Source organism: Nelusetta ayraudi, unplaced genomic scaffold (assembly GCF_046127955.1).
Source record: "Nelusetta ayraudi isolate G7.1 ecotype Tasmania unplaced genomic scaffold, CSIRO-AGI_Nayr_v1 ptg000003l, whole genome shotgun sequence".
NCBI lineage: Eukaryota > Metazoa > Chordata > Actinopteri > Tetraodontiformes > Monacanthidae > Nelusetta > Nelusetta ayraudi.
The window spans coordinates 2,707,501-2,722,827 of record NW_027466053.1 but is presented as its reverse complement, the minus strand read 5'-3'; the positions used below and the strand labels follow the sequence as shown (position 1 = coordinate 2,722,827).

The window sequence follows — 15,327 nt, the reverse complement described above, 5'->3', positions numbered from 1 at the left end:
ATCAATGAAATTGCACACATATATGCATTTTTGTGACAAGTACATATTATACTAAGCGTCTTACCACGTTAGAAAAATAATGCTGGCCTTTTCTACCTGTGGCTAAGTAAAATAATCAGCACCAGGAACGTTTTGTGATTGATCACTTTATCACAAGTGAAACCTGTCAAGACGTCAAGATGTGAGCTTTAAGGCTAAATTATATCATCAAATGTGGGCCAGCTGTTCTTACCAGGTGCAGAGGAAGAACAAACAAACAAAAAAGACTTTGGAAGGAAAAAGGGGGGGGGGAAATAACTGTTTCCTGCAAACTGAGGGATTTTTTTTTTTAAAAATGTAGCGGCATTTGAGACGCCAGCATCATTTCCCTCTGAACTCCTGAAACCCTGTGTGTGTGTATGTGTGTGTGTGTGTGTGAGAGAGAGAGAGAGAGAGAGAGAGAGAGAGAGAGAGAGAGAGAGAGAGAGAGAGAGAGAGAGAGAGAGAGAGAGAGAGAGAACCTCTCTGAGGCTTCCTGGACAAAAGCCAGCTGCAGACTGGAGATGTGAGGCCGTTATCGGGCCGGTCCGCAGGGTTAGTGGGCCGCCACCACCGTCAGCTGCTTCTCCCGTTTCTTTTTTTTTCTTTTTTTTTTTCCAATAGCGGAACAGGATTAAACGGAGCACGTCCGTCGTGTTACGGAGATGCCACACTGGAGCCGAGATAAAGCGTCTCCGGTGAGCCAGAGTTGGAGCTCGCTGCCTGCATTTTCCACAGATCCAAGGCATTTTTAACTTTATTTGATGGACTCCGCAGAACGTGATTTGACTCACACTTTCAGATGTTCTGCAGAAAATCTATTTCACTAGTTTATTTGTTAAAACGACAAAACAAACAAAAAGTGTTTTGGCCTAAAGAAACATATTTGCATACGTGCAGCAGCATCATCAGGACCCGGCGGAAGAATTTGGATCGTTCGTGAGTCGTCGCCATGGTTACTGGTTCGCGACCGCCAGCGGTTTGTGGTTGTGTTCCTCAGCATTGTTAGATGTGCAGTGTCGTTTACTTGAGTCTTTCTGTCGAACTTTGGGCCTGAAGATTTTCACTGGAGAAAACGAACGAGTGAACGAGCGCTAAGTGGGTCAAACAAACAGAGGTGTCGCACCTCTTCGCTACACTCTGGAGGTTTCGAGTGTGGTATCAGGGCGATTGGGACATGGAAATGCAGCGACATCATCAGGATGCTCAAACCTCAAAGAAGTGGAAGTAGGTCGATGAGCGCGTCCTATTGGAGCAGATTGGAGCAGAAGCGAAAAGACCAACCTCAATCGCTATCCAGATAGCTAGCCAGTTAGCTAGCTAGCTAGCATTTGTCAGGTCCACAGACTTTTGAGAAACGTCATTTGGCTCTCCTGCAGTCAGAGGATGGATTTCTCTACTTCCTTCTCCTCTTCCTCCTCCATCGTCACCCCACCCAAACCTCTCCGTAAAGTGAGTCCAATTGATTGGCTGTTAGCCAGAGGTGATGACCGTCGTGTTTTTAGCCCTTTTTGTTTCTTTTCCTTCTGTGTGAGTGAGTGAGTGAGTGAGTGAGTGAAGGATGTGGTTAAAAGCTGAGGGACCTGGGTGGCTCCATGAACCTGGATCCTTTCTTTGGGGTTTGAGGTCCCAGGATTAGGAGGCCGTAAAGCCTCATCAGCAGCGGCCAGGAGGTCAGGTTTTATCCTCCGTGACCTCCTTTACCACTCCGATGATTCCATCTCCCTCCAGATGAGATTTAGCTCTGCTTCTTTCTTTTTTTCTTCTTCTTCTTCCCTCTCCCTTCTACCCCCCCGGCCTCCATTTTCTTCATTTTCTTCTTGTTCCTCACTCGTCGCCTCGTCTGGTTCCCGTTCGCCGCCTTGCCCGCAGTATTAGGTTTCAGAATATTTTCTGTGTTGAGCTGCTGCTGCTGCTGCTGCTGCTGCTGCTGCTGCTGCTGTGGTGAGGAACTGTCGTATGAAATGGGGGGATTTTTTTTTTTCTTTCAACAAAAGGAAAAAATACAATAAAGGGGGCAGCAGGGGCCCCCAGGGAAAAAAAACCCTGGAAATCTCCTGATCCACGGATTCTCAAATCCGCTGCATATTTCCATCCTAATGTTTACACAGCGGCAGCGTCCAGAGAAAACACAATGAAATATGACTCCGCTGTAGATTTATGAGCTTTTCAAGCATCTTTTTTTCTTTCTTTTTTTTACTTTTTTGGTCACTCTGCCGCTTTATTTCCATGGTTTGAATCATCCTCTCTTTGTTTCCAAAGGTGATGTAATTAGTGAGGAACCGCAGAAATATCAGAAGAAGAAAAAACGAGAGAAACAAAAGAAAAGGAGAGCTGCAGATGAGCAGCCAGGCCAGAGGAGTCGCCCCCTGCTGGCTGTAAATCTGTAAAAACCCACTCCATTATTATCATTATTTGAAGCTAGCCATTATCATACCATTCTATATTTCAGCGTGCCTTTTATTTATTATTTTTGGTTCTGTTACATTATAAGTTTCGACAGAACCTCAAAAGAAAACCACGGTCAGAAAGAGCAGTGACTCTCTTCGCCAAATGCCAACCAAAATCTTAAGGTTTATTCCCAAAAATCTAAAGACAACTGAATAGTTTTTACCAAGTGAAAGCTTCAGATTTGTAGAAGCTAACCCGCTGGGAATCTCTCCGAGCTCAGCTGAAGCCTGCCTTGACCTTACGAGGTCAGAGCGTCAACGGAGATTTGTGAAGTGAGTGTGAAGATGAACAGCGACTTGCGGAAGAAGATCACAGTTCACCTAGTAGAGGGCGGATCCTCCTTCTTTTGGAGCACTTCTGAAATGTATTCAGTCTTGCAGGGAACAGTATCACTGCTTGACTAATCAGCGGTTTTCTTTAAAAAAAAAAAAAAAAAAGGTAGGCGGAGCTACAGCCCATGGTCTGAGGAAACAGTAAGCAACATCGGACGCTGCGAGTTGGTTTCGTCAAAAACTGCAACCGCTGTGGTCATTTCTCTATGAAGAGGTAGCGAGACTCCGCCCATTAGCGTCGTCCTTCTGCAACCAATACCTCCAAAAACCTGGACAGGATTGTCTGAGCTGACTAACAGGTTCCCCTCTCACCTTTTTCCTCAAGAGTTTTTTGTGAGATCCGTCCAAAATGATCTTGGGAAATAAACCTCACTGGATTTGTTGTGAACAACCCATCCACCGTGTGGCGCTATGCTTTAAATACGTTTTTGTATTTTTTTTTTTAAAAAAAAAACACGTTTTATGGAGCTATACTAACAGAAATAACTTTACAGGTGCTGTGCAGGCGTGTGTGACCGTGTGATATTTATACTCCAATGCTTTGGGAAGGTTTTGTGACTTATCTGCCGCTCACTGGGACTTTTTTCTCTCTCTGCTGTTTGCAGACTGAAGCAGCTGCCGGAAGCTTCCTGCAGTTGCGCTCATTTTACACAACATACAGGCGTACACGCACACAAAACACCTCATTAAAAACATCATTTCTGACTGGCGCCGACGCTCCAATCTTGGGTTTTTGTCTCTTCTTTTTGTGTTGTTTCTTTTGTTTGTTTTTTTAGTGCAGCAGGATTAGAGCTAAACATCCTTACAGCAACTGGAGAATGTTGTCGGGTAAACATTTCTGTCGCTCCGCCGCTCATTATGTCACAGCCGACAGGTAAAACAAATAATAATTAAAAAAATCACAACAAAGTGTTGCTAACTGGGCCGGCTGTACGCAGGGGCAAGAGGGGGCTTCAAGACAGAGCGGTAGACTTTGAGGAAGCAGCAAAACTGCACCGGAGTCGTCGTAGCAAGCAGAGAGATCACTAATAATTAATTATTACTCGTTTTTCCTTCAGATTGAAATGCATTAAAGATATAGGCCACCCAGTTAAGATAAATGTTATGTTGTTGATTGTTTTACTTATTTTTCAGTTTTCCCCCTGAGGGAGGGATTGCCACCTTATTGTGGTGAGGGGGTTTGCGTGCCTCAGTGACCCGAAGCTCTGTACCAGCAGGAGCTTTAGTCTTCAGGTGGGACACCCAAGTCGGACAGGTCTGACAGTTGGAGGCCTGACAGAGTGCAATCCACTTGTCCAGGTTGAGAGCTGGACACAAAGCTAACAACCCATGGCTAACAACCCACTGTTGGTGTGAAACACTAACATTGTTAAAGATGTGTAAATAAAAAAATGAAGCAAATGCCACGTTCACATTTCTGACTGCCCTGTCATATTTGCATTCCTGGAACCGGCCCTGGTTGCTAATGTGAGACGTGCGGCGGCGGCAGGTCATAGAGTCCGACGTTGTTGTTGGAATGATGAAGGCCAAGAGTTTTAATGAAGTGAAGTCCCGTCACGAGCAGCGGCGTTGGTGGCGGCTCGCGAGCCTGCTGGGATTTTGGCGGATGTGATTAAGTGCCTGCGCTATTAATGCCGCCGAGTGACTTTTAATGGAGGGAGTAAACAGCCCGGACGTCTCTTTAATCCACGACACACCAACCTGAAGCTGCTGCAGACAAATTAAACAGAGTTTTATGGCTTCTCTTTTTTTTTTTTAATATATATTTTTTATTTGTTTATTTTCATGGGGGGAGTAGTTCCCAGTCTTTGGTTTTGTTTTTAATTCACATGAGTCTATAAAACAAAGCAGCATTTAGTAAGAGAGAAAATCTCTTCAATTAGAGTTTGTGTGTAAACACTAATTAATCCAGTCAAAACCGCTTTGTGATCTGGGAATTTAACCGTTTGTTCTTCCCTTCAGCCCGATAATAATAATAATATTAATAATGACTGAAACATAACAAAACAAAGACGGATCTCATCTTCCACAGTTTTTTTTTTATTTTTTTATTTTTTTCCCCGTTGTGGAGACGCACTGACACAGTGTGTATGCCAACTCGGCTAATTAAACACTTTATCCACACAGTCAAATCAAGAGCCAATAGCAACAGCGGCGGCAGCAGCATGTTTTGGAAGCAGACCATTAAAACGGAGTCTCGCTCTGTTCACGTTAATGGGCGCTTTGTTTTACTTAATTGTTGGGAGAGTTGTTGTTTTTATATATATATATGCAAGGGCTGTCAGTAGATAAAAATTTTAATTGCGATTAATCGCATTAGTGTCACGAATAATCGCAAATAAAGTGCACATTTTTTACCTTGCTCAAAATGAAAAATTGGAGAGAATAATTATTATTATTTAATCATTTTAATTTTATTATAATGTTTTATCATTATTATTATTATTATTATTATTACTGTGGAAATATTCTATTTTTATTTCCATTGGAACATTCCAAAATGATTACATACTTAAACTGTCCATATGCCCTCGAGAAAAAAAACAAAAAAACAAAACTGCTAGCCAGGTAATGCTCCTAGCCATTAAGGTTTACAAATAAAACAATTCATTTTTACTTGCATGCCAGATTGGCCATTCCACTGTGTGCCCTTTTATTGCTTGTGTGTGTGTTTGTTTTTTTTGTTTCATCTCTCTCGCACTCTTTATACTGGATACTGACAAAAATAACGAACACAAATATGATTGCATTTGTCAATCGCCGCATTTTATTTTGAAAATTGTTTTTATTTTGAAAATGAACCGCATTCTCTCGTGTTTCCTTGAGTGACTTCCTGTCCCCCTTGACGCGGATCTCCCGCGGCTCACGCACAAAATAGACCAGACGGCGAAACGATCGCTCCACAGCACGGCGGCGGCCGAGGTGCGCGTTGCTTCGAGTCCGGTGCGAACAACACCATTGGTTAACGAGGGCGCCGAAACAAAGCGGGCTCCGTTCCGCGGCTATTCGCGTGGTCAGACGCGAATAGCCGCGCGGCTCGTGCCATTCATTTCAATGGAAGCGGAAGCGCCGCGAAGCGGAGCGCCGACGAATTTCGCGAGCGAGGCTCCAACTGGTTCACACCAGACGCGAACAGCTCCGCGACGGTCGACAAGCGCTTCTGCTCAGCTGCAGTCTTTTTTTCACTCCCACTTGAGCTTCTTTTTTTTTTTCTTTTTTTTAAAAAAAAAAAAATCATTTTCATCATCCCCCCCCCCCCCCCCTTCGCCCCGTAGCCAGCCCGCTCCGTAGCTCACTTTCGTGTGTGTGTGTGTGTGTGTGTGTGTGTGTGTGTGTGTGTGTGTGTGTGTGTGTGTGTGTGTGTGTATAAATAAATAGAAACACGCACTCAGGTGTCCATCTCAAGACAAGACCTCTTTCATAATGATCATTGACCGGCATCTCTAGGATCAAACAGACGTATTTTGATCAAGTCTTCCTCTGTGTGTGTGTGTGTGTGTGTGTGTGTGTGTGTGTGTGTGTGTGTGTGTGTGTATTTGTTTAATCTCTCTCGCACTCTGATACAGTGTACTGACAAATATAACAGACAAATATGATCGAATTTGTCATTCGGTTTTTATTTTGAAATTAGTTTATTTTGAAAATTCACCGGATTTTCTCGTTTTTATTGAGCGACTTCCTGTATTGACGAGGATCGCTCGCGGCTCGCGCACGAAATAGAGCAGACGCCGAAACAACAAATGCATGCCGCGAGCCGCGCAACCACCACATTGATTAACGTGGGCGCCGAATGGAAGCGCTCGGCGCTTCGCGGCGCTTCCGCGTCCAGTGTGAACCGGGCGTACACGCACGACACGGAGAATTAGAGGGCGTTGTCTCAACAGGGGCGCTGCTGCTGCTGCTCGTGCAATTTTGGTAGGCGCACCGCTTGCAGCGCTTCTGCCATCTGAAGTAAATGCGGCAGCAAGACTTTTTTGTCGTCAACATGAGTTGACCAGACAATTTAATGTGTGTGTCTGTGTGTTTCCCCCCCCCCTGCAGGAGCTGTTTGTCCTCTCGGGACCCCTACTGCGTCTGGCTGAGATCAGGCAGCTGCGACGCCGTCACGCCGGGCTTCAGGTCAGTCAAAAACCCCGTGTTGTGTTCAACATCGCTGCGAGAGCGAAAAAGATGCGCAATTTTTTATTTTTTATTTTTTATTTTTTTTTCACAGACTTTTACGTTTCCGTGGCATGAAAACATTTTTAAATTCACTCCCCTGAAGTTTAAGACTTTGAGACGCGGAACTCTTTTTTTGTTAAATCCACCGCTTGTCGTGGAGCCAGAGGTTGAATTTTCATCTTTTCTGTTGCGGCTGGGAAGTTGTGTGCATCGTTCGAAACTTTTGCAAAACATCTGCTGAAGAGAAGAAAATGAAAAACCCTTATGGGAGACAGCGGAAGAAGGGGAGGAGAGGAGAGGAGAGGAGGAGGGGAAAAAAGTTTTCTATGCAGACAACAACAGCACACTGGGAGTTAAAAAAAAAAACAAAAAAACAAAACAAAAAACAGACTGTTTACAGTGTGGAAGCCAAAATAAAAGCGGCTCAAGAATATAAAAAGAAAAATAAGAAATCGACTCCCTACTTCATTGAGTAACGTAGCCTTGACCTAGAAAGTCTGCGATAGATTTTCATTTGAAGCTGTTGCACATTGAAGGTCTTCACTGCATCGTTAGCTTTCAGTCGGCGTCATCCAACAGTAGCTGTCCCGAGCCAAAATCTCCTCAATCCCCCAAGAAACTTTAGCACAATTTCCTGTTGTGTCCAAACACAACAAGACCAAGTGGAACTGCAAGCACCTGGAAATTCTTTGCTGTTGTACTGAAGCCGCCAGATGTTTGTAGAGCCGATTTCAATTTTGTTGGCCGTAAGAATCAGAAATTATCCAGAAAAAAACAAAAAAAAACATGCTAGCTGAATTGGTTGCATTGCATCCAGGAATCTTTTCAGTCACCTCGTGAGGCAGCTAACGTTTCTGAAATCAGGTCACGCCTTGAAAAGCTCTAGTCTGGAGTCCAGTCTTAGTGTGTGTGTGTGTGTGTGTGTGTGTGTGTGTGTGTGTGTGTGTGTGTGTATTTAACTTCCTGGAGAAACAGGAAGTGGCTGTGCGCGTGCAGCTGCGAGATCCCACAGGCTGTGTCTAAATTCAGGGTCTCCCTCGAAAAGGCGCCCTACTTTTAGCCGATTCCAAGAATACACCGCTACTATCCTTTGCGTCCTTCCTGGGAAGTCAGCTGAAATTGCGGCATCTACTGGCAAAGACGCGACATATAAATTGAAGTATTTAAATTTCACATAAAATATTACGTTTTTAACGAAGGGTTTTTACTTATTTGAACATCCAACCAATGGTTAGCTTGATGCTATGTAAACGTCACTTCCGGGGTTGGCCAGCAGGAGGGAACGGCGGTGACGCAACCAGGAAATACGCCGCAGGCGAGACCGTCCCGTGTGGTTACCGGGGAGACGGCTTTGGGTTTGTCCTTCCCGGCCGGGTCCTTCGGAGGACGCTTCCTTCAGACGGAGGACGCTTCCTTCAAAGGATGTAGACCCTGAATTGAGACACAGCCACAGTCTCCTTTGTGAAACAACTGAATAGTTTGTCAGTCAGTCAGATTGTAACTGGACCAATTAGGAGAAAAAGAGGCAGGGCTACTTTCAGTGTTCAGCCAGTGACGGGAACAGGAAGTTGGTGCTCGCTTGTCAACAGTGTCAACGTGGATGCTGCAACTTTGGTCTTCTTGTACAACATTTCCCCATTAGAAGAAGAGTGTGGCCCCTCTCTCTCCACCAATAAGAGACCTCGCGCTGTGCCAGCTCTCTGCTGGTAGTGAACTCATCTGATTGGTCCAATGTTTTTTTGTTTCTAATCTTTGCCGCACTCATTTCAAAGTTATCGTGCTCATCAGATCAGGTAGCTCGGGAGTCTCCAAAGCCGTTAGCCAAGCGGGGGCGAGAGCATCACCTGCTGTCAGCAGGGGAAATTGATTTTCAAGGTTTTTAATTATGTTGCAGTGCCTCTGAATCAGCCCCGAGAAGTGTTGCTGCTCTTCCCTCCATTTCAAAATTAATCTCATTAATGTTGCAGCGGCAGCAGGTTTCTCTTTTTTCTTTCTTTTTCCCCCCCCTCCACCAGGACGTGACTTATTGTTGATTGTAACACTGAGCTCTGCAGTCACCTGGAGACACGAAGGGAGCGGATATGCTTGGTAATCAAGAAAAAGCCCAGCCCCGCTAATTCTCCTCCAGACGAGGTCATGCTAATTAGCTGGCAGTGCACGCGGCGGCGTGTCGGGGGTGGACACGGCCGTATTGAGATGTTATTAGATGCGTAACTCGCTGACACGGCGGACAGATTTGTGAGTTCGCTCGATAACGGTTCAGCTCGGCAACCGAGGCCGAGGCAATAACCTTTATCTCTCCTCGGCACTTTACGTCCGCCAGACCCCGCTGTTGTTTTCGGCGTTCTGATAATCGACGCGCCGCCTGTCGAGGCTTCGCTGCTGCGTCTCTGCAGTAAGTGATGAGATGGTAACGCTTCACCATGTGTTGCTAAAGGAGAAACGTTTACCTTAATGTGTTCCAACGGGTTCAAAGGTGTTGGTGGAGCATAGCGGACGAAATAGAAACATATTTATAGAAAGTATGTGCATTTGAGCAGCAACATCCAGAAGTATGGCACAGTACAACTTTTTTTTTTATCTTTATCATGCAGTTTACATATATATATCTATATATCTACATATATATATATAGATATATATATACATATATACATATTAGTGACATATGGCTGGTGAAGCACTGACAAAAACATGAACCCAACAGAGTAGCTTACTCACCATTTCATTGGCAGCAGTTAACGGGTTATCTCACAGCCATGGCAATATTTGAAACGTGTGATGACTGTGAGTGTATTGTGACCTTAAGCAACTTCAGTTTTAAGGCTATTTGCAAAGTACAACTGCTGAATTGTGTCAATTAACCGTTAGCCACCACCGCTAACTCCATATTCTGCTTGTGCTTTGTGTTCGCTGGCAGCGAAACTTAAGAGGGAGTGAGTCTGTCTAAGTTTCGCTCCTCATAGCAATTTTAATGCTGCTAGTGTGTTAACACCGGGCAGAGTAACGGTTGCAAGGCGAACCGAAGGTCCTTGGACGTTTTTTGTGCCTCCCATGTCCCCGGAACCATAGGATTTACTTTTTGTATTGACCGTGGTTCTGCTTTGTTTTGTGCAAGACATTTTCATAGGGCTTAGAATGATTTTGTGTCATACTTTTGACTTTTATCAAAACACTGTCCTAGCAGAGACGCTGAAACCATCACTTGAGTCTCAGAGTCGTTTGTTATTAGACAAGAATGTCCGCACAACTTGAGTCCACACAAAGCACAAAACAGCAACAACTCTATTCGACTGGTGTTAACAAGCGAGCAGCGTTAAAATCGCTATAAGGGCCGAAACTTCCGAAACTTGCGAGTCAGAATCGCTGCCTCTTCAGTTTCGCTGCCGGCGAACACAACACAAGCAGAGCACGGAGTTAGCGGTGGTGGCTAACGGTTCATTGAACCAATCCAGCAGAAATAGCCTTCAAACTAAAGTTGCTTGAGGTTACAAACCACATTTACAGTCCTCATACATGTTTTCAAACAGTTTCAAACCTCCAACATTTCCTCTGTTCGTTCCACTCCGACCGTTGTAGTCCTTGGTGCTTCGGTAGTCGCTCTGCATTTTTATTTTATTTCTCCGAACACTGTTTCGCTGTACGGCGACGGCCACCGGCTGCGAAACCAGGAAGGCTTTTCATTGCGTGCCGCTCCGGTACCAAAATCGTAACCCCTGGGACCATGCTGGCGCCTGTGGAAATGCCTGATCACCGAGCTGTACCGGACCAAGCTGGCACCCAGCGAGCCTATGGAAAAGAAAAACTTGAAGTGATCAATGGAAACCCACCCTTACCGAGCAATACCGTGCCGAATAGAGCCGGCCCCAACTGAGTAGCACCAGTGCAAACAGCGGTGGCTCTTCACAGCAGTTTTATGATCGCTCAGCACAGGAAACTAGTAACACACATTTGTTGTTGATAAGAAGAAAAACCCACTGTACATTAGAAATTTAGTTTATATGGCAAAAGTGTTTAAACATTTTATTAGCGACATACAGTGAGACAGATGTATGGTTTCACTGCAGAGCACACCAGCACAGTTAACGAGTCATTGCGCAATCTATGAGGCCCAGCAGGCTGCTGCCTCTCCGCACGTCTCTTCTCAGTATTTCAACAGCAACGCCACAACTTCTAGTTCGCTCCCCTGGTGGCTGGCTGCAGTATTGGTCACACATGAGTTAAATTCAAAGTTCATTCGTGTGAGTGAAAAATTATTCAAAAAATAAAGAGAGGCACATTCCTCGCAGTAGCGAGCTTGGAATTATCAGAATAATCTGATTGGTTGTTTGTCAGTGTCCTTGTTCCTCTCAAGCGGCGTTGTAAGTGTGTCTCTGTCTGGATGGATGGATGGATGGATGGATGGATGGATGGATGTGGGGGAGGCAGTTAAAGGTGTTATTTCCTCCTCCTGCGTTGCTGCTGACAGCCAAGGACTCATCATGCCGCTGTGTGCTTGATGTACAGCCTGTTCCCGGTGTTGCCTCCACCTGCCACCTGTCAGTGTGTGTGTGTGTGTGTGTGTCTGTGTGTGTGTATGCCTGTGCGTGCGTGCGTGTGCGAGTGTGTGTGTCCAGCCAGTGCCTGACAAACCGCAGCTCTTACGCTTCCATCACACACACACACACACACACACACACACTTACACTCCCTGGCTGCCCACCGTGTTGCCAACAGATTGCTTTGACAGCTGAAATATACAAACCTGGATTTATTGCTCGTCGCCAGCTCAGCTGCCCCCTGCTCGGTCACAGGCTAATGGGATATTTTATTTCCCCTTGGGGCGGAACAAAACCTCTGCGTTTGTGTGTGTTTTTGCAGAAAATATTTATTTTCTTGTAATTAAGTAATTTTGTCATCATCCAAAGGGAGCAAATTGTTTCCTGGCAGCTGCTCTGATTCATGCTAAGTAACACTCTGGACCGGCCCCATTTTCTATTTCTGGGGCTTGGAAATGCCCCCAAACAGAACCGCTCGTCACGTAGAACCATCAGGGGTGGTTTTCTACCTGTCTAAGGTGCACTTCTGCACACCTGCATATCTGCTACGCCCCAGTAAGGATAATTCTTTGTCTTAATTCCAGTTTGGTTGTGGGTTTTTCGGCTGAAACCGCACGTCTCATGATAATCTGTTCACTGACTTGTTTCAGCGCTTCAGGTTTTTTGCAAAAGCATGTTCAGGAAACACAAACTCCACAAAAAGACACTGACGCAACGCAGCAGTCGTGGTGATCTCGGCCTCCCTCCAGCTATCAGTGACTTCCTGGAATCTGCAAACGGCTCTTATTTTGGAGGCCGCGTCGGAAAAAGAAAAGAGAGAAAAAGACAATCTGCTTCCAGGCTTACGTCAAGATAGTTTGACAGTTTGGATCAGGACGTCCAGCGCCAGCAGAACTGGGACACAGCAAAAAAAAAAAAAGAGAGAGAGAGGAAAAAAACAAAGAAAAACACACAGGCAGGGGTGAAGCTGTAGCAAAGTTTAACAAGGAAACTGTGGTAGAGCTGAACCTGAACGCCTCACTGATCTCATGCTTGGGGGTTTTTAAGGGGAAGTAGGGGGTTGCGGGGGGTGAGCTGAGTCCAAGTCTTTGGCCAAGAAGTTGTCAAGCTAGCAGGCCTCTGGCTGCAGCCCACAGTTTTGGGAAACACGGCGAGTGTCACTCATTAGTGGAGTTTTTTTTTTTTTTTCCTCTCCACTCGTCGAGAGAAAAATGAGCTTCTGCATCCAGAAGTTGAAAGAAAGCGTTGCGAGGATAATGGAGGTGGGGACCTTTCATTCCAGTGAAACGTTGTCTGTTGTAAGGAAAACACACACACCGATGAGATGAACGGCGAGGGAACGTGACGAGATTTTGGTGTTTCAGCCGAGACGTTGAGCGTCAACAAGTCGTGAAGTGTCGACGAGCGGCACGACAGGGAGCCAATCAGAGCCGAGAGGTTGGCGGTGGGAGTCGGCGGTTAGCAAGAGGCAGCGTGGCCGGCTCGTCACGGAGCAACGGCGGAGGATGAGCAGATGAGGCGAGAAGCATTTTGATTTACAAGCCCGCAGAACTGCTGGAGAACCAGTGGACCAGAACCCAGGAGATCAGCCAAGAAAAAAAAAACAAAAAAAACAAGAGAGAACCGGGCCAGAGTGGAGTGACAGCGAGGAACTGGCAGCGGGGAGCGAGTTGGAGAACAGGACGAACAGTTTCGAGCAAAAGAAGAAGAAGAAAAAGAAGAAGAAGACGTAAACAAGGGAGGAAAAAGTGTAGGGAGGAGGAGGGGGAGGAGGAGCGAAGAACATCTGGTCTTCATCACACTTGTTTTCTTTTCATTGCAATGAAAAAAAAAAACCCTCATCCCCGGCTGCAGAGAGAAACATGGAACCTTCAAACTGAGTGATGTTTTCATTAGTGCGCATACTTCAGGTGGAGGAGGAGGAAAGGAGGGAACAGTGAAGGTTGGTGGAGGAGGAGAAAGTGGAGGTGGAGGAGTGAACAATGAAGGCTCGCGGTTCAGAAGGAGGAGGGGCAGGAGGAGGAAGAGGAGGCGGAGCTGTGGATGAAGGGATGACGGAAGGAAATAGCTGAGCAGAGTTTTGAGATGACAAAGTTTGAGAGTCGTCATCGTCGTCCACCACTTCCTCCAGACCTTCATCGAGTCAGAGACGGAGAACCCGAAGCCACCTCCTCTGAAGAATCTGGACGTCGCGTCTCTCAGTGACGCTCCTCTTCAGCCCCGTTGTCCACAAGCTTTCCAGGTCGCCCCCTGTAGACACATCCGGGAGTCAATGGAGTGTTTGTGCACTTTTTGTGCACTTTTGACAGTTGAAGGTCTCGATGGAGGAAAAAAAAACAAACTCTGCAAGTTTTCTGCAATTTTCCGCTTTGTGTGTCCCTGAGTGCCGGGAAAAAAGTTTCTGCTGAGCTTCGAGTCTTGAAGCCACGGCGCCGGGACATTAGCAGCTGGCTATGTTTTTTTTTAAATTTTATTTCATTTTTTTTTTTTTTTTTTTTTTTTCCGACACAAACTCCAGCATTCGTTGTTCATTTATTCTGCTAATGTGTTTTTAATGGAAGACGCCTCGCACACCGGCAGTCGCCATGGGGGTCGTCGGCTCATTATCGGCTCCGCCCAACTATGGAAGAGATGAAGTCGTTAGTCAGGAAGATATTAATGTTGCTAGCATTATTAATTAAGACGTTAAAGTCGGATTCCATCAAAAATCAAGGATGCAGCATGGTTTTTGCCACCTACATATTGCTTTGGAAGAAAAGATATCTTCTAATTTATTATGCATCAGAGTGAAGCCATTTGACCAAGTGGAGACCAATTGAGTCCCCCCATCATATGTCCATCAGGGAGGAAGTATCATGGCAACATAGCAATCTTGTTGTTTTTGTCTTTTTTTTTTAACCTGTTTCAAGCCACCTGGTGCTGCTTTCATAGAGAGACACAGTCGGAGAGTTCATCTGCCCTCTTTTGGAAAGTGAGCACAAAACAGAAGAAAACACAAGACAACAAATGCAAAAAAAAAATCCTCTTTTCATTTATTTTGAGCTCACTTGAAACCTCCAGTCGGAATAAGTGTTGTGTGTTTTTTTATTTATAATGTCACATGGTTCCTATAGTAGTGGCAATGGAACAAACGACTAGCGGTCAACCTGCGCAGGTTCGCTACCTGGTCTGTTCCTGCCGTTCCAGTTCTGTCGCAACTTTGGTGGCATTTTGGTTCGGTTCCACTCCTTAGAATGTCGACATTGGAGTAACGAGGAACCGAAACAGTGGGGGGGAAAAAAAGCTATAACAACGTCTAAAGCAAGTGAAGGAAGCCACAGGTATTTAACCATCGAGGCAGGACTAATGAACATCTCTGTCATTAAATGCCAAATTGTTTTTATTTATTTTTTTGGAAATCCTCCAATTGTTGACCTAAGGCCCAGTTACCAATCCGTTGCTAAAATTGTCGATTTTTAAACCCCTGAAAACGATGTGCAAACAAACATGTTCTTCTCTGGATAGGAAATCATGAAATAAAGTGGAGCCAGTGAGAAGCAGCTGGGAAGTCAAAGCTCTTCTCATCTCAGGTGCTGCTGTCGCCGTCCGACTCATTGGCAATGCGGTTTGATCAGAGCGAGACAGCTGCAGGACACAAACCCCCGAGTGAGGCCTTGGAGGGCAGCCGACAGATGTCGAGACCCGGCTGAAAGAAACTCCAGAGAGGAGAAGAAGATCACTTCTGGTCTGGTTGCTTCGGCCCGTCGGCTGTTTATCTGTGTGGACAGACAGCAAGGGGCGGCGATGAGGAGGACAAAAGTCTTTGGACATTTTTGAGCTCGAGGTGG

At 45.6% G+C, this 15,327-nt stretch overlaps 1 protein-coding gene across 2 annotated transcripts in view; it reads left to right on the top strand.

The window, feature by feature from the left end:
- sema6cb (semaphorin 6Cb) overlaps nucleotides 1-15,327 on the top strand; it is a 129,353-nt gene that overhangs the window by 87,551 nt on the left and 26,475 nt on the right. For both annotated transcript variants that reach the window (XM_076029407.1, XM_076029415.1), the window contains exon 17: nucleotides 6,843-6,920. In XM_076029407.1, the coding sequence (XP_075885522.1) occupies nucleotides 6,843-6,920 (78 nt within the window). The remainder of the gene's footprint in view (nucleotides 1-6,842; nucleotides 6,921-15,327) is intronic.